Source organism: Cajanus cajan, chromosome 4, assembly GCF_000230855.2.
Source record: "Cajanus cajan strain Asha chromosome 4, NIPB_CcT2T_4, whole genome shotgun sequence".
NCBI lineage: Eukaryota > Viridiplantae > Streptophyta > Magnoliopsida > Fabales > Fabaceae > Cajanus > Cajanus cajan.
The window spans coordinates 4805987-4830952 of NC_138520.1; the positions used below are offsets into that span (position 1 = coordinate 4805987).

General features: G+C 30.6%; 2 protein-coding genes across 6 annotated transcripts; one reads left to right on the top strand and one right to left on the bottom strand.

Annotated features, from left to right (window-relative positions):
• Positions 1-1567: 1567 nt before the first annotated feature.
• Positions 1568-11351, top strand: CKX5 (cytokinin oxidase 5). 2 transcript variants are annotated; one of them, XM_020364345.3, is made up of 5 exons: positions 1568-2669; positions 2990-3117; positions 3854-4129; positions 7626-7888; positions 10809-11351. In XM_020364345.3, exons 1-5 carry the CDS (start codon positions 2072-2074, stop codon positions 10819-10821), a joined length of 1278 nt encoding a protein of 425 aa, XP_020219934.1. In that variant the 5' UTR covers positions 1568-2071; the 3' UTR covers positions 10822-11351. The 2 variants fall into 2 exon arrangements, with proteins under 2 accessions (XP_020219934.1, XP_020219933.1); XM_020364344.3 differs by lacking the exon at positions 10809-11351 and adding an exon at positions 9168-9914 and having other exon boundaries at positions 1569-2669.
• On the bottom strand, positions 8496-15503 carry LOC109802928 (Tetrapyrrole (Corrin/Porphyrin) Methylase). 4 transcript variants are annotated; one of them, XM_029272223.2, is made up of 10 exons: positions 15189-15503; positions 15005-15099; positions 14823-14926; positions 14614-14750; positions 14176-14284; positions 13950-14094; positions 13531-13573; positions 12843-13016; positions 12130-12255; positions 8496-8921 (listed from the first exon to the last, which is right to left on the bottom strand). In XM_029272223.2, the coding sequence occupies exons 1-9, from the start codon at positions 15348-15350 to the stop codon at positions 12148-12150; spliced, it is 1077 nt and encodes a 358-aa protein (XP_029128056.1). In that variant the 5' UTR covers positions 15351-15503; the 3' UTR covers positions 8496-8921; positions 12130-12147. The 4 variants fall into 4 exon arrangements, with proteins under 4 accessions (XP_029128056.1, XP_020219936.1, XP_020219935.1 ...); XM_020364347.3 differs by lacking the exon at positions 8496-8921 and adding an exon at positions 11602-12058 and having other exon boundaries at positions 15189-15502; XM_020364346.3 differs by lacking the exon at positions 8496-8921 and having other exon boundaries at positions 11602-12255; positions 15189-15502.
• Between the last annotated feature and the right edge of the window lie 9463 nt (positions 15504-24966).

Consider the following 24966-nt stretch of genomic DNA (forward strand, 5'->3'; position numbering starts at 1 on the left):
ATGTTGAGTGCTACAAGTGCCTAATTAAACTAAGAATTAATAACAAAGAAAAGGAAAAGAAGAGAGAATGTGCGTTAAGTTAAGGATGATCCCAGTCCCCGTCTCTGCACTCTGCACCCACGTGAACCATCCTTCTATCCAATGTCCCCACACAGATCCTCCGTATCCATACGTGGACCCTCATAAGGACACTCCGCAGATAATTTTACTCTAACCAAAAATATAATTTCCACATTCTAAATCTAATTAATAAATATTTTGACAGGGGAATAAATTAATACAATATGAATCCTCTCCGATATTGAAAAAATCCCGTAGGAGAGACACACACAAAATATGTGAAAGGTTAAAAAAAAAAAACTTAACACTCAACTTCATTTTTATGTGTATCTCTTACTCAAAATGATGTAAGGTGATAATGAGAAAGACACAAAGAAAATGAGACATATTGATGGAACATTAAAAAAAAATTAAAAATCATTTTTCATCCGTGATTTTTAAATGTTAAATATTGTATGTTAAATCTGAGTTCTGAAAGTAAAATTTGAGTCATCTATTTTTATCTGTCTGTCCCCTAGACCTTTCCATATTAAATCGAACATGGGAGCCATATATTAAATGAAACCTGGGACAAGGATCCATGAAAGGGAATTAATTTGTAATAATTATCTTATTTTTTATATTCATTTCTTATAATGATTTTTATTTATATCACTCATCTTATTTTGCAATTTTCATCTCTTTACTTTCTACATTTTTTTTAAATAGAATACAATTTGTAAAACCTTATTGTACCCCATAGTCATTTTAAAAGAAAATGTTCAGTGTACATAAAAAATCATTAATACCATGCCAACTTTAATTTTAGAGAATTCTTTTTATAGATAGTTATATTAAAATAATTGATCAATAAATAATAAAATCAATTACATATAATATCATATATAATATTAAATATTTATCCTAAATAATTTTTGGTTCCTTTAATACATATAGTTGCTTTTATTTTATTTTGATCCTGCTCTTAAAACTTTTTTCTTCTTCTTTATTTTAGTTCATAATTATTATTACTTTACCCCTTATAAAATTATAATTTTTTTCTACCAGATTTCTCTTATGTTGAAGATTTTTATTCTAATCTCTATTATTTAGCAAATATATAAAATCTGTTTTTCAGTCTTTCTCTTTATTTCCCATTACATGCATTCTTTATCTAAAAAATGGGGTATGAGTGATGACATTTGGACACTTACAAATTTACAAATACTCCATTTGTACTTGTCATTTCCATTTCATCCAAAAATTTCTTATCTCTCCGCCTTTGGTATATCTGTAAGAAGTGTAGACATTCAAATATGATTTTGGCTCAAATTACTGTGTACTGGGGCGTACTTGACCTGTGTTACCGTTTCACCCTTATACCGATTGAAATTTAGAATGGCCCAAGATATGTGCTGTTTCCACAATGAGGCACGTGCCACCTCGACCCTCTCACGTGAAGAACCACGTGCCTTTAGTCTCACCTTCAGCCTCTGGTCCTCTGTCCTATAAAATGAGAGCCTGTATCTTACATCCTAGACACACAGTCCTTCTAATTTTCATGCCAAACCCTTTTTTCTTTCTTACTTCCTACAGATCCATTCCTTTCTATTTCTTTCTTTCTTTCTACGTTTTCTTATACGATCTACACGCCCCTTAATCTGCACATGCATATTTTTTTTTTTTTTTTAAATAATAATAAGGAGAAAGGCTTAGCAAAGAATCAAAGAAAGTGAGTGAGAGCAAGAATCTTCATCTTTCTGCATGTTGCGTACAGAATCTTTAAAGCGAAATCGTGCTTACGTTAACCCACGACGCTGTTCGAGGATTTTGTTCTCTTCTCTCGACCTTCCCAAGAATCCCAACATTCTTTCTTCTTCTCTCCCTCAACCAACCCAATAACTCCTCATCATCATCATCGTACACTACACACATGACATGCATGTATCTTCAATGATTCCGTAGCGAAACCACACGTACGTACGCTAGCTAGCTTGTGGGGTAGTTTTTAATTAATAATCCTCTTCAATCAATGGCCTTCAACAACAACAAGCATGTTCTGTTAACATTCGCAATATGCTGTTTAATAGTAACGGTGGGACTAACGGTGGTCCCAGAGCCGCTCGATGTTGGACTCGAGGGTCGACTGAGCGTGAACACGCGGGAGCTGGAAGCGGTTTCGGTGGACTTCGGGAGGCTGAGCAGAGGGGAGGCTTGGGCGGTGGTGCAGCCCGCGACGGCGGAGGACGTGGTGCGGGTGGTGAAGGCGGCGTTCGAAGCGCCGTTCGCGGTGTCGGCAAGGGGGCACGGGCACTCGATAAACGGGCAAGCCCTGATAAAGGAGAAGAAAGGAGTGGTGATTGAGATGGTAAAAGGTGGTGGTAGCAACAACGGCGACAAGGAGAATAGTATAAGAGTGAGTGAGAAAGGAATGTATGTGGATGTGTGGGGTGGGAGGTTGTGGATAGACGTTTTGAGTGCAACATTGGAGTATGGGCTGGCTCCCATGTCTTGGACCGATTACTTGTATTTGTCTGTGGGTGGAACCCTCTCCAACGCTGGAATTAGTGGACAAACCTTCAATCACGGTCCTCAGATCAGCAATGTTTATGAGCTCGATGTCGTTACAGGTAATTTAATTATGCATATATAAACTTTCAAACAATGTTCTAATTATGGCTTTTCACATACATATACACGATTCAATGCTATTAACTTTGTTATAGATTTTTAAATTATTCGACTTTTGTGGTGTTATTGTTGTCGGGTTTGTTATTAGTTTTATAAAAATAAATAAATAAAAATGGTGGTTGTACTAACTAGTTGTTCCCCGGGAGGAAAAGTTTTGAGTAAATAAAGAGTGATGTCCCACGATGTTTGTCATTTTGCTGAGTACAAATGAGGATGGTTTGTCTTTAGCGTGGTGAATTAGTAAGATAATTTGTAACAGGAAAGGGTGAGCTGGTGACATGTTCAGAAGATCGTAACTCGGAGTTGTTCCATGCTGTTCTTGGAGGTCTTGGACAATTTGGAATCATTACAAGGGCTAGAATTGCTCTCGAACCAGCCCCTCACAGAGTATGTGTATACGTACTTTTTTCTCCTTTTCTTACACCACGCACATACTAATATTTCATTTCATGTAAGAAACAAGTATTGTTATGACAATGTTTTTACCTATATAGTATACAAAGGGGTTTGGTCTAGTGAAAGCCTTTTAGATATCTGGGGTATGAAAGCGATACAAGAATAATCGATTTTTGATTCCTCGTGTGAAAAGTATCTCCTTGAAGAACATGTAAAGTTCTCACTGAATAATATGTCTATTTATTTTTACTCTTTGTAAATAAAATTGAAGTGTAAAAAAAAAAGTCGGTTGAAGATGACTTCCATGAGATGATAGGGCGAGGGGCACACGATAAGTCTTGTCTTGGAAATCTTTCTTCACATCAGCGACAAAACCTAAAAAGGGTCGTTTTCGAAAGGATGGTTTCAGTACTCTCCTAATAATATAAAGCTGGAATCCTAGTTTACGTGTCGCTTGCCTGGGAATTCTCTAATTTCATTAGTTTCTGTTAACAAACCCGTAATATCGATTAAGGAAAATTAATTATGACCAGTGACTGATGACCTATATAACAATTAGTTTAATTTTTATACATTATTAATTGTCAATTAATTAAAAATTATGATCTCAAAAGTAGTTATATTATTTATGATTGAATGTGAGCATATAATTATTTTTACTAGTGTATGTGCATTTATTATTTTCTCTTGATATCGTGTTAATATATGATAAATATTGAACATACAGGTTCGGTGGATAAGAGTACTGTATTCGAATTTTGCAACGTTTTGTAAAGACCAGGAGTATCTGATATCTATGCATGGGAAACCAGGAAATGAGAGATTCGATTATGTGGAAGGTTTCGTGATCGTTGATGAAGGGTTGATCAATAATTGGAGGTCTTCGTTCTTTTCAGCAAGTAACCCTGTTAAAATCACTTCTCTCAAAGCTGACGGAGATGTTTTGTACTGTTTGGAGATTACCAAAAATTACAACCAAGGCAACGCAGATTCTGTTGATGAGGTACACTACACACCCAACCCAACGTACACTTTCTCTTCTTTGTCACTTCCTTCAATTATAATATAATATTAATATTCACAGTTATATACTACGTATGCACATAACATAATGCGCTGTGACAATGAAATATTCATATATCATTAATTTTTGTGAGACAAGTTATCTTGCTTAGTTTGATATATTATGTGTCTGATGTGACCTTAATGCTGAAGGAAGGTGAGATAGAAATCAATGGAGTCTAACTAGTTAGTTGAGTAAGAAGTGTGAATTACTGTACACTGTTTTGGTATATTGTGTTAAATTCACATGAATAAAAAAAAGTGAAATAGAATTAATTATGGAAGAGCGGAAAAATACATTAAAAAGTGTTTTTTAATTATTTAAAAAAGTAAGAAATAAGTTTCTAAAAAAAAAACTGACTTAAGTATATATGTGTATAGTTTTTGTACTATATAGCATCGATCTTTTACAAAGATCACTCTACGAAGCTTGCTAATTAATGAGCCCGTTTTATTTACTAGGAGGGTACTGGATTAGTTAAGTTATTTTTGAAGTAAACAAATTATTATACTAATAATAATATTTTAAATTATAGAACAAGAATAATAGTTGTAAATTTCTCATAAATGCTACTTGATACATTAGTATAAAAGAGGTATTCTACGTCGGTTATTTTGAGCGTTTTATGTCGGAAAAATACCGACGTTAATGCGGGAGACTTAAATCTACGTCAGCCCTGTAAAACTGACGTAAATTTACGACGGACATTACCAAGGTCCGACGTAAAAAAATAGTAAAAAAAAAACATAACGAGTGCAAGCAGAACGGCCCATTCTGCTTCGTAAAACAACCCAAAAGAAAAGGCCAACGACCTATACAAATAGAACAACCAAAAAACCGAATAGAACAGATAGCCACAATAGCAATGCGAAGCAAAAAGGTGTTAACAAAACCTTGATTCATACTTGATGAGCTGCAACAGTGTGCGAATGAGTAACAAAGAGTTCACCCCACTCTGTAAAAGACAAAAAAACGATTCAGTAACAAAGGAGAGGGAGAGGGTTTACAGAGAAAAAAACGAAAAGTGATGAAGAGTGAATGCACGCGGTGTGCCTCGCACTCTCTTATTCAATTTTGCGTCCTTTTTTTACGTCATCCGACGTAGATTTGACATTTTACGTTGGACCCTACCAAGTCCGACGTAAAAAAGTTCGCGAAAATTACAAAAATACCACCGCATTTTTTTTACGTCAGATTTTAGTGTGTCCGACGTTAAAGAGGTGACGTAATATACTAATTTTTCACTAGTGATATATCATCTCTCCTAAGTTATTTAATTAATTGTGTTAAAATGTGAATAATTTAAACAATTCAGAAAAGGTACAGTATAATCCAAATATTAATGTTGTTTAAATTTTAAACACTTGATAAGATATATTTGTGCCAGATTAATTAGGTCTTCGGGTTTTGTCCAGTTTTTGTGCTTTTGGTCAATACATACAGGGAGGAAAAAAAAAATAACAGGCAAACATGAAAGGACAAAACTAATCGCATTGACTTGACCATCAATAAAAAATATCATTGATTTGCATAACAAATTAACAGACAAAGATGAAAGAACAAAAATAGCATTATTTAATACCACTTGTTTTTCCACATTAAACTTGAAGTTTTAATCTTTAGTCAGACTAGTCCGTCTGTTTTTCTCTATATCATTCTACATTTAAAAAAGGAACAGTCACGATCTAGAACATAGTTAATTGTCCATTTAATTATGATCAATTTTAAATAAATAAATACCTGTACTCAATTTGTTTAATTCAACATAATTTTCGTATTTGAAGTTTTACTTTAATATAAATTATTTGTTATTTTTAAAATTTAGAAATCACCAATTATTTTCTTTAACTGTACTTTTGTCTTTTAGTATTTTTATTAGGTAGAATGAGAGTGTTAATAAAGTGAAGGCAATATAATTAAATGAATTTATTCTTTTAAAATTAAAATTATTTAACAATTTTCTCAACCATATAAAATCTTAAAATTTAATCATTTTGAAACAAAAGAAACATGTCAAATCTCACAAATGTCATGTTCTTTCATTCACAAATTCATGCTTAGTATTAAACAGTTTGAGTTCAATTGATTGAGCGATCTATGTGATTTTGTAATACTGTACATTGTGTTCTATTTTCTAATTAATAAAAAAAGCATGCTTAGTTTAATAATTCAATGTCTTCTTTAAAATCAAATTTAATATTGTTGATGGTATCTTTTAAGTGCGTGGCTAAAAGCCAAGTGATTGCCTCTTGAAAGTAGCAATAATATATAACAATTTTCTCTTATTATCACTTTTGCCGTAGAATTCTATGACCAAAATATTTTATTTATTTTCATAATTTATTTAAATGTTAAACCTTGGTTGTTCCTGCATGGCTGTCCTCGTATATGATTATTCTCTGTACCCAAACATAGACCAGTCTGTCGTTGTACAACAGAATGCATAAAACATACAAAAGAAAACATGTGGAAGATCTTGTGCAATCTATCTTCTCGGTTCAATCGCAACATTGAAGGCAACCTTTTACAATAGTTAATTCCACTGTTTAAAAATGCCGGCACTGCAATAGAGTATTCTCTCACTTGTTTCTAATTCTAACTTCTCTTAATTCTTGACAAACCTATTTAACTACTTTAAATAATAGGGTTTGTCCCGACAAAAGCAGCCGCTACCTTTGCTAGCAGCTTTCTTTTTCATGTATAGCTATTTAATTTGGAAAAATAGTCAATATATTATACACCAAATGTTATTTAACTTCGATCGAAAAAGATGATGAGATGGAAATAGATGTAATAAATAATCTAATATGATGAAGTGATAAAGAAACATAATATATATACCATCACTCCTTCTTATGCTAATGTGTAAGAAATTGGTGTAGTATATATGAACATGATTCTAGTTTCAAACTGTTATTGTAATTTTGATTGATTAGAAAATATATATATTCAGCTTTTATAATTATACTTAAATAGAGAATTAATTGTATCTTTTTTATCCATTAGATTATTGTATGTGTCATTTTAATTAATCTTTTAATTTTATTATTAAGTCCTTTTATTTCTGAAATTAAACAAAGTTAATATGTCTATTATTTCTTTTGCAAAAACCTTTAAATTCTGATTTTTATTTAAAATATTGACAAATTAAATCATTTATACTTTTAAATATTTTTTTAATTCAAAACTTACCAACCAAGATATTAGAAGTAAGATTGATTTTGAAAATGAAAAGATTTAAAGTGTATATAAACACAAGTTTAAAAGGATTTGTAAGAGTTTTTTTTAAAATAAAAATTCTTTATTTTCAACTGAAAAATCTTAAAAATACTTCTAATTTGTATTTAAACAAACTCTTCCATAACAAAAACAACCTAATAAACTAAAACCCCACATACATCTATAAAGACATTTTCATACAGTTTATGGTGTGCAGGAAATACAATCTCTATTGAAGAAGTTGGATTTTATACCAACATCAGTGTTCACAACGGACTTGCCTTACTTGGATTTTCTGGATCGAGTACATAAGGCAGAGCTTAAGCTTAGATCCAAGGGTTTATGGGACGTGCCTCATCCATGGCTCAACCTTTTTGTTCCAAAATCAAGGATAGCGGACTTCGACAAGGGTGTGTTCAAGGGCATTCTTGGAAATAAGACAAGTGGGCCCATCCTCATCTACCCCATGAACAAAAACAAGTAAGTTTATTTGTTTCCGCATGCATCCATTTGCTACACTGTGTATATTGTTTCACTTATCATCTTCATGCTCATGCATGTCCTAGTCATATGTGTAGTAGAATAAAACCACTGCATGCTTGCAGGCATGCATAAATCTTCTCATATATAAACGACATATCCATTGCTGACACCCTCTTATCGTGTGTCAGTGTTGAGATCCATATCTTATCTCTCTTTTCGATCCCACTTGATTAAGGTATAGAACTATAGATATATAGAAGAAAAGAAATAATATTCAAAGGATTAATGAAATAGAGAATGAAGTTTTGTGATCCTATATATACATGAAAGAGAAAAACCGTACAACATAATATATATATATATATATATATATATATATAACATAATATTCAAAGGAGTATTCTACAACGAATATTCCCAATAATTATGGAACTTAATGATAATGTGTGAAGATTCTCTGAAGGATTGATTGACTGATAGTACTATTGTCGGAATAAATGGAATAGGGAATAAATAAAACCTGCACGTATATATTAATCCTTAATGACAAATGGCGAATCTGTTTGCTTCTAACGTTCATTATGGATGTGTACTAATCTAGGTCTTCAATAATTGGTGAATGAATTAATTAAAAAGACAAAAGTATCGCGGTTGAACAAGAGCTACAGCATAAAATGTCTTAATAAAAAAAAATTAGGCAGAGCTTAACCTAATGTAAAATGTGAAAAGAAGAAGAAGCGAAGTGCATGTAGCAGAAAGAGATGAAGAGACACGAGGGTTGTATTGTAGCCAACACAGGAGATAAAGATTGATCTGCATCAAAGCCAGCAAGGAAGTGGCACGTGTTATTATTTTGGCCTTCGTGAAGAGCAGAAGCAAACAAAATGGATGGCCATGATGATCCAACTTGGGGGGATTCTGCTGTCAGAAGATCTTCCATGGGGACCCACACCTTTATAATGGTAGGGATGTCCTCTCATACTTAACTAGTTCCACAAACACCGCCGTATGTGCACCCAACCATCCACCTCTAGGTTGAGGTCAATAACAACATAAACATATTAAAATAAAAATAAAAATAAAACATGCATGTTATAAAAGAGAAAGCACGTATATGTATGTATGTGGACATAAAGAATGTAATGGTAGTAATAATTAAAATTGCGTTGCATGTTGGGTGGCTAACCTAACCTAGGCGTGTTGTCTGACAAGTCAAAGGATTGTTAACAACGTAGTAGCAAAAGATGATTTTGGTGATGGTGATGGTGACGTGCAGGTGGGACCAAAGGAGCTCGGTGGTGACACCGGAAGAGGATGTGTTTTACCTGGTGGCATTTCTGAGATCAGCATTGGATACTGAGACGCTGGAGTATCTGAGTAATGAGAACCGTCAGATTGTGAGATTCTGCCATGATTCGGAGATCAAGGTGAAACAGTACCTGCCCCATTACACTACGCACCAGGAGTGGATGGACCACTTTGGCGATAAGTGGACCCAATTCAGTGCCAGGAAGATGAAATTCGATCCTCGCCAAATCTTGGCCACAGGCCAGCAAATATTTCAATTTGATCCCTCCAACCCCCTCACCCTCACCAACTATATTTAGTGCAAAACAAACAATTTCTCCATTACATAAATAAGGCAAGTGTTGTGTTGTACTATTGCATTGCATGTCATTAGCTAGGAGGATCATACCAAAAAGAAAAAAGAATTAGGAGTAGGGTTTTTGTTATATATATATATATGATATGCATGAGGTTAGGTAAATGAAGAAGGATTAATAGAAGTGGTAGTTGATGATGATAACATAAGAAGTGGTGGGCCCTTGGCAAATGGCAATGTGCACATGACATGTATTGTGCAGCGCCCGTGATCCCGACCGCTCGTCTTCGTTTCATTGTCTCCTCCATAAACATGCAGCTGTGTCCAGTTCCACTTCTCTCAATGTTTCTTATTTTTCATTGTATCCCCATTTTAAATATGTATCTTTAGCTTCTAATGCCTATCCAAATTTGTCCTACATATATTAGATCTATCTCTACGTGGTTTCAATGACTAAGTAACGCCTGAAAACTTAGTTGGAAACATCTAATCAGTTACTCATAAAACATAATCCTCAGTATTTATCAATAATGTTAATAATTTAAAAGTTTAATAGGCTGCATTGCGTTGGCATGATAAAACTTTATACAGTCAACTAATCAAATTTGACTTTATATCACTTTTAATATATTTATTATAATAGAAGTTAATAATTTATTTAAACATAAATATAATAAGTAATATGATAAAGAAAAAGAGATAAAGACAAATGAAAAGTGTTGATTAAGTATTAAAAAAATTGAGGTGTTCACATATCCCGAAAATTTGGACACTTAAAGTGCTTGGATAGCTACCAAAATCAATTTTAGACACAAAATATTTAATGTTTTAGAAACAATTTATTCATGATTCATTTAATAATAATACAATATAATACATTCATTATTCGATTTTTTTGAAAGAATACTCAATAAATTCATTTGAAAATTTTATTTTATTTAAAAATATACTTTTATAAAAACAATATTTAATGTTTATGCACATTCGTCTTTCTAAACATTGAAATCCAAGATTCATCCCACAACTTTTCATTTCATAAATGAATTGAAGAGAAATACTGACGAAATCGTTTGCGGCATAGAATTTATTTGATTGTGTTTTTCAATTGATTAAATTCACTTTTTATGTTTTAATTGACTAAAATCATCTTTTGTACACATTGATCAATTAAATTAAAAATGATTAAAAGCCAATGAAAAAAATTCTACTTCCTATTTTTTTTTCAATTAAGCACTCTTATTTTTATTTATTCTAATTTTTTCCTTTTTTCTTCACTCACTTTATTACTTAACCACCATTGTTTTCTTTTTACAGATCACACTCTTAACGTAATTCGGACGAACCGTGGATTTGTGAAAAAATTCCACAATTTTGGCTGAAAGCTGTTCCTGACTTAATCGAAATCTGGAACTAGCTTTAGATACTTCATCACTGCATTTGGTGCAGCTGAAATAGCTAAGACAAGAATATCGTGAAAAACAGCCATTTTTGCAGTTTGGTAGACAGAAATGTCGAAGAAATACATAGAAGCGCACAAAACCAATGCTAAAAAGCTTCACAAAAATACAAAGAAGTGTGAAGAAATGATACGGTAACTGGCAACATATCCATTATGCTGCATGACATACTCAATTATGTGGCTTTTTTTTACGCTATCAAACACAACATTACGTTGAAAACAGATGATTTTCTGCTTGGTCGACTAGCTTATAGTTTCTCAAGTCTTGCAGAAACTTAATTTGGTGGAACGGAGGTTGGGAACTGTAACAGGGAATAGTTTTTCACTGAGGATTGTAATCAAGGTATTAGGATTGAAGATGGTAGAAAACGAAATGGTCTAGTATTGAAGATAGAGAGAAGTTCCCGTTTTATTCTCACCAGGGCAACAAAATTCGATAACCACCCTATCATCATTCATCTCTTAGTCTTTAGGCTCACATTCAAGAACACAATTTTCAGAACTACTCAACAAGTATCCAATCTGATGATTATGAATTTTTTCCTACTCAACAAGCATAAAATACTACCCAACTAGTTGATAATATATAAATTACACCTTCCGAGACTAGTTGCGAGAATATGGTGTGTGAAATATACTTTTCAAAAAGAGGAAAATTGAGAAGAATGAGATTTTCACTTTTCAAGCTAGAGATGATTGGGGTAGATTAAATAGTAAGGATGGAATATGTACAATAAAATGAAAAAGAATTCAGATAAAATGGCCATTCCCATATACTAAAAAAGCATATAAGAAATTCAGCGTTGTCATTTTCCTCGCCAGCACGACCCCGAGCTGCCCAGCTATCTTGGCCACAATAGAAATTTATAATTAATTTTGTTGTGTCCAGAAGACCCGAAGCCTGGGGAGCAAAGAATACAATGTGGACACACGATAAAACAGCACAACCATTTCTTAGTATGATTGGTAAATAGTGCTCCAACAGCAGGGGTAATTCTGTTTCGTTCCTCTCTAGGATTAGGAGGAAGCCCATCACCATAGCGGTTGAAAGATTGAGCAACAGAGACAACTAAACCATGTCTTTCTCATTACAGATGATTTTATGCTTCAAGAGAACAATAACTCGACTAAGAAATGGCAATCAATGAAACACTAGCAAAGAAATATCAAACTTACCTGCAGAAATAATCTGCACTAATTTGAATCATCTTCCACTTCAAGTTGCTTCCCAAACTTTCTTAAGGCAAGTGAATATATAGTTTTTCTACTCACTGATGTTCTGCCGGTAACCAATTTGACAGCCTAAAAGCACACCGACAGTTGAACTTAACAAACAAATGCATTGGAATAACAGATTAACTCAATAGTAGAAATGACTGAGTAAATCAACTGAGGTAAATTAGTAGATAATTTTAAGTCAATTTTCAGGATGATTAAAATTCAACTCTAAGGGACTAAGTAAAACAGAAAAACAGGAGATTTAGATCAAGTGAATACTGAATAGTGAGATGTATTAAGACTGAAGATTAGAAAGTTTTCTTAGCTGAGCTGGTTAGGATTTTTTCACCAAAATGAGGGGGCAGCGTCAATTAAATGAAAGGGAAAAAGTGACGACCATCTTCAGTTTAAAATGAATATTTGTCCATAATATAGATACTAACTTCTTTTATTTTTTCTCTTTCCCTGTTTCTTATAACTGTAAAGCTTGAGAAATTAATAATCAGTTTTGCAGGGCCACACTGGACTACATATGTGATATCTCCAAATCCACAACCATTTTCATTAGCTTGACTTATTTAAATCATGGACCAAGGCTTTATTTCTTTTATCTATATCAAGCTTCTATTAAAACTAAAATTTAAAGAATACAAATATAAGGAGGCTATTACCGTGGAGAGACTCTCGCCACTTGCAATCAGTTCTCTTAGTTCGCTCTCCAGCTCAATGTCTGATGGAGGTTCAACTTTAGAATTTGCTTTCCCTTCAACCAATATGGTAAGTTCTCCCTTCACTTGACGAACAGAAAATACTTCCTTGGCTTCACTGAGAGTACCACGCCAAAACTACAGAAGCAATATCTACTGTGTCAGTCAAGAAAATATCATGAGAACAAGAATAATACATATTGATTAAACAAACTATTTACAAAATTCTACAAATAAAAGCATGCTAAAAGCAAACATCAAGTATCAAAGTAGTAATTTGAAATCTCAAAGTCAGGCATACTAAGGTAACTGTAGTTATTGAATAATTAAATTTTCTAGCACGACATAAAAAATATGTTTTTTTCATAAGAAAAATAGTTATCTCAAACAGTCACATACATGGAAAAAAATAATGCTATAACAAAACACCATCTATGGCTAAAACTTTATTTAATGAATTCCATTGGTGTGGACATGTAAAGAGCCAAAAAGCTGATGGGCCCCTTTGTTCGTATCACCACAAATTAAGTAAAATGTAGTCTGCAAAATCAACAACTTTATTCCTTTCATGGAGTTTGAAGTTATGAACTGATGAAGCAAGGTTGCCACCCCTATAGAATACAGACTTCTGAGACTTAAATGCTAAGCTTACCTCTTCATGAAATTTAGTCATTTCCCGAGCAATAACACATTGCCTGCAATATCATGAAATTGAAGAGTCAACCAATCTATAGTCAACGTTCCCCAAGCCACACCTCTAAGAACTAAGATCTTCCATTAGTATTGCCCAAAGGAAGGTTTTGAAGAAAAAGTATCATTAGTGCAACTTCCTTCCGTTTATTGCAAGAACAAGAATGCATAAGCCATAAGATATAAAAATTCACGCTGAAGTTGAATGATAAGAGAAACAAACAGATCATGGTTCAGAACCTCAATGATTAATATATTGCTTTTTCCAGCTGCAAAATTCGAGAGGGGACTCAGGGGAGACAAAAAGTATAGTGATTAAAAGAAAAGGCTGACAGTTGTATATCATGGAAGTAAGCATCGCATTAAGCCAACTCTCGGTACCTTGCATCACCAAAAATTGAAGAACTCTCCTCGAGGAACTGAACAAGCTTGTGAGGAGGAACATAAAATATCTGTGTTGTAGTTTGATCAGCCGAAACCATAAGTCTTTTCCTTCTCGACCCCAAATGTTTAGGAAGAAAACCAACTATCAAATTAAACACCACAACAGCCGTTTTAGGTTCCAACATACCATAAAAGCCAAAATTCAGTTTACCCAGATTATTACCAAATGTAAATTCATCAGTAGGTAAACCCGAGGCAGAAAGAGCCGACACCAAAGCACAGGGACCAGGGATTGGAACAACCAGGATATTCTCACTAACACACAATTTGGCCTGCATCAAATTTAAAAACGTTCCTGATGATTACAAAACCTCCACGTCACCAAACACACTCAAAAAAACATAGAGATATTGAAAAATGAAAAAATCTTCTCCATAAGCTAAAACTAGATTATGCATAAGCTAAAAGTAATTTTGTGAAGAAGCTAACATGAGAGAGTTTCTTCAAATAACTAATACATAAAAGTTAATTTTAGCTATCGAAGAAACATATTTCATTTTTTTTTCCCTATTTTTTCTCATAAAAGTGCTTACGAAAAAGTTTATTCAAGCAGACACATTATTATATATAAAAAAAAATTCCAGAGCAAAAACACACTTACCAACTCCGTACCAGGATCACTGATGCCTGGCATTCCAGCATCACTTATAAGAGCCACAATCTCACCCTGCTTCAACCTCCTAAGCACAACCTGTTCCCTTTGAGATTCGTTGAATTTGTGATAACTCATCTGAAGAGCTACAAAAGCGCATTAGAAACGGCAAATTGGAAAGCAACCACACGTTGCAATAACGATTGGTTGGGGCTTACAACTTACAAGAGGTGTTTTGATGTTGTAGTGATGAAGCAACTTCCCAGAGTGCCTCGTGTCTTCTGAGAGTATGACGTCAGCGGAGTTCAGCACGCGAAGAGCCCTGCGCGTGCACATCAAACGAAACGTGATAGCTGTTAATCTTAAACGCCAAAGAGAAATGAGGAAAATATAAACGCACCTCAGAGTGATGTCCTCGAGATTTCCGATCGGTGTTCCGACGAGGTAAAGACCGGGTTTCAGAGACTGCGAATGACGAGTATCGGCTTCGTGACCCTACGAATGGAAAATCAAATTCGGTGAGTAATGCGAGGAATGGAACGAATTAACCCTAGGCATGGAATGAAGATGAAATTACAAATTACATGTTGCAGAGGGAGATTGACGCCGGAGGTAGAGCAGAAGGAGAAGAGAGAAGAGGAAAGTTGCTTGCGAATGGGAATGCAAAATCCGGTGGTGGCGCCGGAAAAGGAGGGAAGTGGTGCTGCCATGGAAATCGCCGTCCAAGGCAAACGTCGAATCAACATTTTCCGTCTATCGATGCAACACCCAAATCCCTTTCAGTTTTGAGTTAGGGCAAGTGGACTTGCCGTGTTCAAAACGTGATTTTTCACGTTTAACAGAAAGGTAAAAAACAAAAATTGATGATTAGACGTGAAGAGAGATGAAGAACTTGCGTTTAAAAATTGAAACCAAACACACATATACCAAAAAATTTTGTGTCCCTAATTCACTATTGTTCATGATATATACACCTTCCTTTTTTTAATAAGTACATCTCTTTTATACTTTTTTTTTAATTATAAAACATTATAGTTTTTTTTATAGATTTTAGGCTAAATACTTATTTTGGTCCCTTATAATCTTTTTTTGTTTCAATGTAGTTTCTCATTGTCTCAATTTGGTCTCAAACTAATTAATTGGTTTCAATTTAGTCCCAAATAAATTAATTGGTTTCAATGTGGGACTTCCGTCCAAATTTCTTTAACGGAGTTAACTATTGGCCACGTGGATGCCACCTAGATGCATAGGTGGATGCTACGTAAATGCGACGTGGATGAAATTTTTTTTGAAAACACCTGGAACCAAAAAGGCCCGTTTTGAAACCAGAACGGGCCGTTCTGGATGCGCTTTGGTGTGTTAATTTTGCATCGGAAACGGTCGTTTCAAATGAAAAATTTACACAATAAGAGTACACCAGAACAGGCCGTTCTGAAACCAGAACGGGTCGTTCTGGTTTCAGAACGGGCCGTTCTGATTCCAAAACTGAGAATAAAATATTATTTATTAATTTTATTAAAAAATGTAATAATTTTGAAAAATATTTTTTTATGGTTAAAATTTTAAAATTACTTATTTTTATAAAATACAATTGCCTTATAAATAGAGTAATAACTTTTTCTTTTTCTCTTTCTATCTGAAGAAATATTTAAGTGTCACTTTATAATTTTTTGTAACATATTTAAAATTAGAAGAATAAAATGATAAAAATTAATAGGATAAACATAATAAAATTATTAATTTATTCTTTTAGTGTCTTTTAAATTTTTACATTCATTTAAAATAAAAATATTTTATATGTTAATTTGAATTAATTTAACGAAGTATTATATGATATAGAACATTAATTATTAAATAGAATAAATCTATCAAGAACTACTATTGAAGTAAGTAAATTTTTTCTTCATTAAAAATAAAAATAATTTTACCACAAAATAAAAAACAATTAAACAATAAAATAAAATATATAAAAAAATATTAATATATTTATTATATTAGATATAACAACATAATTAAAATATAATTAATAATGTCATGTCATCATTTACTGTATAGTGTCATTTCATCCTTTACTGTATAGTGTCAATTTGGTAGTAAGTGGTTCATCCTTTACTGATACATTGCATTATCCTTAATAATACGTTGTATAGCCTAACTGTTTAGCAATTGAAGTTATCAATTTCCATTGACAATATTACCAAATTCAGTGTTTGAAATGCTTTGTACCTTGGGTCTTTTTCCTTCCATGATTCACAACCGTGAACTATAATCATTGATCGTTTATGTTTAGCAGTTTGGAACCAGAACGGGCCGTTCTGGTTGCACTTTTAGTGTGTTAATTTTGCACCTGGAACGGGTCGTTCCGGATGCAAAATTAACACACCAAAAGTCCAACCAGAACAGAACGGGCCGTTCTGGTTCCAGGGTTTTTCAAAAAATTGGGATCCACGTGGCATTTACGTGGCATCCACCTATGCATCCACGTGGCATCCACCTATGCAACAGTTAACTCCGTTAAAGAAATTTAGACGGAAGTCCCACATTGAAACTAATTAATTTATTAGGGACTAAATTGAAACCAATTAATTAGTTTGAGACAAAAAATTAATGAGGGACTACATTGAAACAAAAAAAGATTATAAGGGACCAAAATAGGTATTTAGCCTAGATTTTATAATTTTACACCTTTAACTTTTAATTTGTTATTTTTTTTCTTTTCTTTCACACATTTTTTTTTAATTTTCACATACTATCAAAATAAGAACTTTTTTTTTATATATCATTTTATTTTAATATTTTTGTAAATATTTCAAAGTAAATTTTATTTACGTAAATATACCGTTTTTCTTATGTAGTGAAAAGTCAATCAACGGGAAAATGATTTCTCAATTTAGTTTTTATTAAAATATTGAACACCCCTTTGAGAAATTGGTGTTTGCCAAATCGATTTCTCATTGGGTCATTTTTTTTAATTTGTTTTTTAGTTTTTTTTAATATTTTAAAAATTATTTTAGTTATAATTAAAATTTTAAATTTATAAATTAATATATTTTATAATTTAATTATTTCAATGTCATTTAATAAATATTGGTAATTTAATATTTTGAATTATTTAATAATTTAATTTTTTAATAAATATATATATTTTAATATTTTAATTATAATTTATTTTTAATTTCATAATTAATATTATACTTATATTTGTAATATTTTAAATTTTATATAATTTATATTTTTTGCATTTATAATTAAATATAAATAAAATTGTAGTGAAATTGAGATAATATTTGTGAAACATACATAATCAAATTAAAATTTTAAATAAATTAAAATTACATAATATTACATTTGTGAAAATTACACAACAAAATAATGATACTCTGAATCAATGACATCCTGAATCAATGATACTCTGAATCAATAACACACTGTTGGAATCCTGACGCGCATGCATTTATGAGTTGTTTGGCTTTATACCTCCAAAAGGGGAAGCTCTAATTGGCTCAACCATAAAACTAAAATGGTTAAGAGATCATACAATTGCACTACCAGATGAACCCACTGAACAACAATTGCACCAACATTGTATGACATATATCTTAGGGTTGATTGGTGGTGTAATAATGCCAGACAAGTCAGGTAACAGACTTTACTTAACGTATTTACCACTTTTGGCTGACTTAGAATGTGCAGGACGATATAGTTGTTAAGTCTCATTTATACATATGTTTAGATAGGAATTATTGAACAATTCCACTCACCCCATGCACTCTTACAACATAATTGTTCTCTTTTTGATTCATTTTTTATGCAGATATAACTAACCCAAAATTTAGCTAACAATACCTTGATACACCTCATTTTTTGTGCAGGTATTGAGTTAGAGAATTGAGGATAGAAGACCCATAGGATTGGAAACATATAGCTAACCCATATGTTTCTATTCTTAATGTTTGCTTTGGATTGATCCTCCTTTGCTTGATATAGAGTCCATTGGGTATTGAAAAATAATCATTGAAACTAGTTCTGAAACAAATGCCTAGTGGGAAATGAATGTAACAAGAGATTAAAGATTCATCAGTGTGTAGTTCGATGATATCTAACCCCACAATCTTACAAAACCACAATACCATTTCTACCCTTTCCACACACAAAACAAATAGTTTTATAGTTTAACATTCCAATAGTCATAACCTTTAATTCAAAATTGCATGACAATCTATGAAAATGAAATTATTCTTTAGTTATGAATAGTCAATAAATGCTTATTTTACCTACTAGTCCATGTGGATACGATAAATTTACTACTTGAACAGCCGGTATACTTGTCGTGTTTGAGTCCGTTGTCAGGGTTAAGATGATTTAAGATAAGAACAAAAGTTATTTCAACGGAAATCTCAACAATAGTTGAGGTTCTGCTTGTTTGGCATATTTGTACAGAGAAATGTGTAGGGCGATTTATCCATCATCCAAGAAAATGGGTGGATGTTCTTTACTTTTGCAATCTTGGGCTTGGTATCGCATGTCTTTCATCCAACCACGAGATGCCATATAGGGGATTTGAGTCCTCATTACCAACACGTGCTTACAAGGATTCCAGAATATGGATTTTTGTACTGTTTTAACTTCATTTGCAGTTATAGTCTGGCTTCAAAGTGACAGAGTTCAATTGCAATTTGGCTTTTGGCAATCAATCCCTAATGAAGCACATAATCTTGATAAAATGCACGAAATTGACATGAGAGGACACAGTGACACCAACTAGGCTCAATAACATGCAGACTGGATTTCTATTTAGAAAGATAGACGCAAACATGTTATTTTTGGGCAAACACTTCAAGGGCCTCTTCAACACACTCTTGAATATTTGCAATGATTTCATGCAAATTCAAAAATATTTCTTTGTAGCCAATATTCTTCATCTGGTGCATCCACTTCTAACACACAACATCCAACAACAACAGGATTTCAAAAATATTATCCAACACCAACACATACCCCAATAGCTAGAGATAACCAACCACCTTATAGTGTGGAATAAACTTCATTAAACTAGGTTCCTATTATGTAATTCAGTGGATTGTGATTTTGTTGTTATTTTTATTTATTTCATCTCCTATTGTGTTGGGATAAATATTTCTAAATTGTTCATCTTATGAAACTATTATTTTTTCCTGTTTCAAATTAAAGACAAATAAAAATAAAAAATAAAATTACAAATTTTTATAATTTTAACAAATAATTTCAAATTATCTATGTTTTTAAATAAAAATTAAAATTTTAAATACCCTAAAAATATTATTATTTTTTAGTCAATAGATATTTAAAAAAAATATTAAAATATCTATATTTATTACAAAAATAAATAAATAAATAAATATTTTAAAAATATTAAAATATATTTATTTATAAAAAAAATAAATTATTAAATCAATTCAAAATATTATATTACCAATATTTATTAAATAACATTGAAATATTTAAATTATAAAATATATTAATTTATAAATTTAAAATTTTAATTATAACTATAATAATTTTTAAAATATTTAAAAAAACGGAAAAAACAAATTAAAAAAAAAAAAGACCCGATGAGAAATCGGTTTGGCAAACACTGATTTCTCAAAGGGGTGTTCATTGTTCTAATAAAAACTGAATTGAGAAATCGTTTCCTCGTTGATCGACTTTTCACTGTGTAAGAAAAACGGTATATTTGCATAAATAAAATTTAATCTGAAATATTTACTAAAATATTAAAATAAAATAGTATATTAAAAAAAAGAAGTCCCAAAATAAGTGGGGTGAAGGAAAGGTAAGGGGTGCATGTAAAAATTAAAAAAAGGAGAGAAGATGTATGAAATTTTTTTTACTAAATTAAATATTGTAGATATAAAATTAAAAAATAAAAAATAAAAAATAAAAAATTAAGAATAATTTAAAATTTTAATTATTTTTTTAAAAATGAAAGTGTACGTACTTATAGATAAAAAGAGGTGTATATATAATGAACCATTCACTATTCAGAAACAAGTCCAACAACAGATTTGGACCAACAAAATGTCCAGTCCAACAATCCTTTTTTTTTTTTTTGTTTTAGAACCATATTGGCAGAGTATCAGTAGTAATTATTGGGAAAACACTTGGGGAAAACACGTGGGGAAAAGAAATAGAAAGATGCCGAAAATTATTGGGAATGGATAACAATAATATTTTCAAAATTTTAAACTTTTGAATTTAAATTTTATTTTAAACTGTGTAATATATTGACCGAAAACAATGTTATAATAAATAAATATATAAATTATATTATTACTAAAATTATAACAAATGTCTTTAATTATATAAATTATATTTGAGTTTATAATTAACAATTTAAATTATCTCGTCTGAGAAGATTTCACTTAAAGAATAAAGACCAATAATATATATTGATTAAAAAATAAATAAAGATTATTTTAATTAGTTTTAAATTTTATTATATATATATTTGATCTTATCAAAAAATTTAATTGCTTTTTTTTTAATCAATAGTTATAAGTGTATTTTATCCTTTAACATATATCCTTTATTTTAGAGGAACTAAATCCTTTAAATTAATAAATAATTTTTTTTAACTATTAAAAATTAACATTTAATTTCTATATAAGCATGAAATATCTTGTGTGAGACGTTTTTATGGATTTTTTTATGAGAGAACTTTTATGAGTTTTTTTTTTGAATTTTTTATCTAATTTAATTTTTATTAATCGTAATTAATATATATACTTCTTTCAATATTTATTATAAGACATTTTTTAACTAGATCACATGCATTAAGCAACTCTTATATATTAAATACAAACACATGCGTTTCAAAAGAGAGCTTTTAAATGTTTTCATTTGAGGAAAGGGTTTTTAGAATTTTTTTAACTTTTTATCTTATTCGATTTTTATTTACCATAATTATTTATGAATTGAAGTTTAATATTTTTAAAATAAATTATCAATAAATAAAAATAATATTATATTACAATATAAATTATTTATCATAAATATAAAATATAATTTATATGTTATTGTCTGTACTTGTTAGAAAAGTGTTTGTAAAGTCTTCGATCTTCAGTCTTTAAATTGGTGATAGTACCTGTAAAAGAGATTTTGATGTTTAAGTTAATGAATGTTCAGAGTGTATGGATGTAATCTCAAGAATGAGTATCCTTTTTGAGGATGCATGAAATGCAAGAATATAAATAGTAGAAGATACATTACCAGAGCGTGAGAGTAATACAAAGTATTTAAAACATTTGATTAATAAGTAACTATCAGACATTATGCCTTGTTCTTCCCCATTTTATTTATTATTTGGTCATATTCGGTACATAAGCCCCCTAAGCTTTGAGTCCATGGAAGAAGAGATTAATTGTTTCAAGTGCATCCATAAATATTTTAACCAAAAATCAATCAAAGAGTTTTTTTTACCCGGATGAGAACTTGTCAACTTCTCGGATGAGAACTTGTCAACTAAGATTTTATACTTGAAAAAACTTCATCCAAAAGTTTTTACTCAGGTGAGAACATGTTAACCAATATTTTATACTTGAAAAAATTTATCCAAAAGTTTTTACTCAAATGAAAACTTGTCAACCAAGATTTTATACTTGAGAAATCCATTTGAGAGCTTTTACTCGGATGACAACATGTTGGCTTCTCGGTTGAAAACTTATCAGTCAAGTGAGTAATGGTTGAATGTTATGTTTTGATCTTCTCCTCATATTTCATTTATTATATATGGTGATATCCAATACACTGTCAAAAAATTATATAATTTATATGTTTAAAAAAATATATTTATACAAATTTTAAATATAATTTACATATTAAACATAGTATTTATTTGTACATATAATTTATATTATAAATTTTAGTTATATATAATAAATATTTAACATATGCTAAAATATTAGTTATGTAAAAACAAAGATAAAAAATATTAAAATGAAAGGAACAGATCTTATGAAAATCAAATAGACATATAAAATAAAATGAGAGAATCTTTGAAAGATAAATTTTCAACTAAATATTAGAGTAGTTTGCAAGATTTTTATATTCAAAAACTAAGAAATAAAATATTAAATATGTCTAATTTTGACAACACAAGAGGTGAACTAGTAATCCACCATTGAATATTAAATATGATATGTTATATATTGTGCAAAAATATTTTGAAGAGTTTTTTTTATAATAAAGTTTTTTTTTTAATTTTAAGAATATTGTTAACTTATTATCTATATATGTTATAAGGAGAGTTTATAACATGTAAGGTAAGTCAATTCAATACACGTTAAACTTAAAAACTTTCAGCATTTGGTGTTAGAGTCTTTGTTTAAGCATTTGGTGTATCAGTATTTGTTATTCATGTGTTAGTAAATTTATGTTGAATGTGAAATTTTTGTTCCTCTCATTAAAAACTATTAGGATGATTGATAAGTTTGCTTTTCAATTTTGACGGCCATGGCCATAATTAGGCTGAAGATTTTCCACCTGATACAGTGCCTTGCTCTAATTTGAATTAATGAAATCTCATTCCTTGGGAGAAACTTAAAGAAAGCTAGCTATATGAGTTTTCCTACCCACCTTTGTTTCCTAACAATTAACCTGACTTGCTAACCAATAGAATATTTATGGGAACCCCTCCAAATCCAACGCTAGCTCTCCACACAATTGCCTCAAAATGTTGAATTCAATAATTATTTTCTTCCTCAAGAGAAAAAGGAAAAGGGTCTGCCTTTACAAAACTCACCCACCACCAGGGACGGAGCCAGGATTTCAATACTGGAGGTGCCATATAGGGGGTGCCATATAGTAATATACATACGAGTTTATATTAAAAATATGAGTTTATATTAAAAATAGGGGGTGCCATATAGTAATATATATGTATATAAAAAAAAATTAAAATTTTTGGGGGGGCCGTGGCACCCGTAGGTCCCCCCTTGGCTCCGTCCTTGCCCACCACTTATTCAGGAGTTTGTCATTAGATTTACAAGCCTATTCAAGAGTTCCATCATTTTAAATAACTTTTTTTAATTAATATTTTGAGATCGCATGGATCATGCGTTTAGTAAAGAGAATCCTATTGAAATTTATATAATTTTTTTTTATGTAATAGTCTTATGAGTATTTGCCGTAAATATATAGTATTTAGAATTTATATTCAAGACAACGATCAATTAAATTGAAATAATTTTATTTTAATTGGTCTAAATGGTAGGTGATATTAGTTTTTTTTTTTTTTTTACAGAAGTAGGTGTTATTAGTTAAATAATTAAAGCAATAACTTAGATGCTAAATAATTAACTATTGTATATTAAACATAAATGACTATTTTGTGTGAGAATGTTTTTAGGAATTATTTTTTTATATGAGCATTTTTAGAAATTTTTTAAACTTTTTATCAAATTCATTTTTTAGTATTATATTTATTTATGAATTAAAATTTAATATTTTTTAATTAATTATCAATAATTAAAATAATCTCTTACTGAAATATAAAAATATAATTAATGTTTAAAAATATTTATTTATTCAAATTTTAAATATAATTGATATATTTAAATATATTATTTATTTAGATGTATAATTTATTATAAAACTTAGTTATATATAATAAAAATTTAGCGTGTAAAATACACAAAGTAAAATACTATTTAAAATTAAGGGTGAGTAAGACTCAATTTGTCCTACCCATATGTTTGACTCAAAAAGGATAGGATGGATTTGAATTTCAAAATTATATCTTATACATCTTTTAGGATGAATTTGGATTATTTTCATAAAGATATTATATATATATATATATATATATATATATATATATATATATATATGAGGAGGGTTCAAACGATACCGGTGTAACTTTAACTAAGTGTTACACCGCTCAATAACTTTATATTAAATGTGAATTTTTTAAATCCAACCGTTAGATTGAAAGTTCATATCTCTTAGATCATATATATCAAATTTTATATTAATCTAAGATGATTTGATACTTCATTCTCATAAAACAAAATTGACGTAATATATACATTTTAAAATATACTAAAATATGAACACTTTGATTACTTTCAATTTGTTGTTCAATTTTAACAAAATTTGACATATATGATCTAAGAGATATGAACTTTCCATCTAACGGTTGGATTTTTAAAATTCACATTTAATATAAAGTTATTGAACGGTGTAACACTTAGTAAAAGTTACACCGGTGTCGTTTGAACCCTCCTATATATATATATATATATATATATGTATACTACAAAATATACATTAATTATATTCTATTTATTCTATGACATACATAATGTTAATACTAATACATTCTAT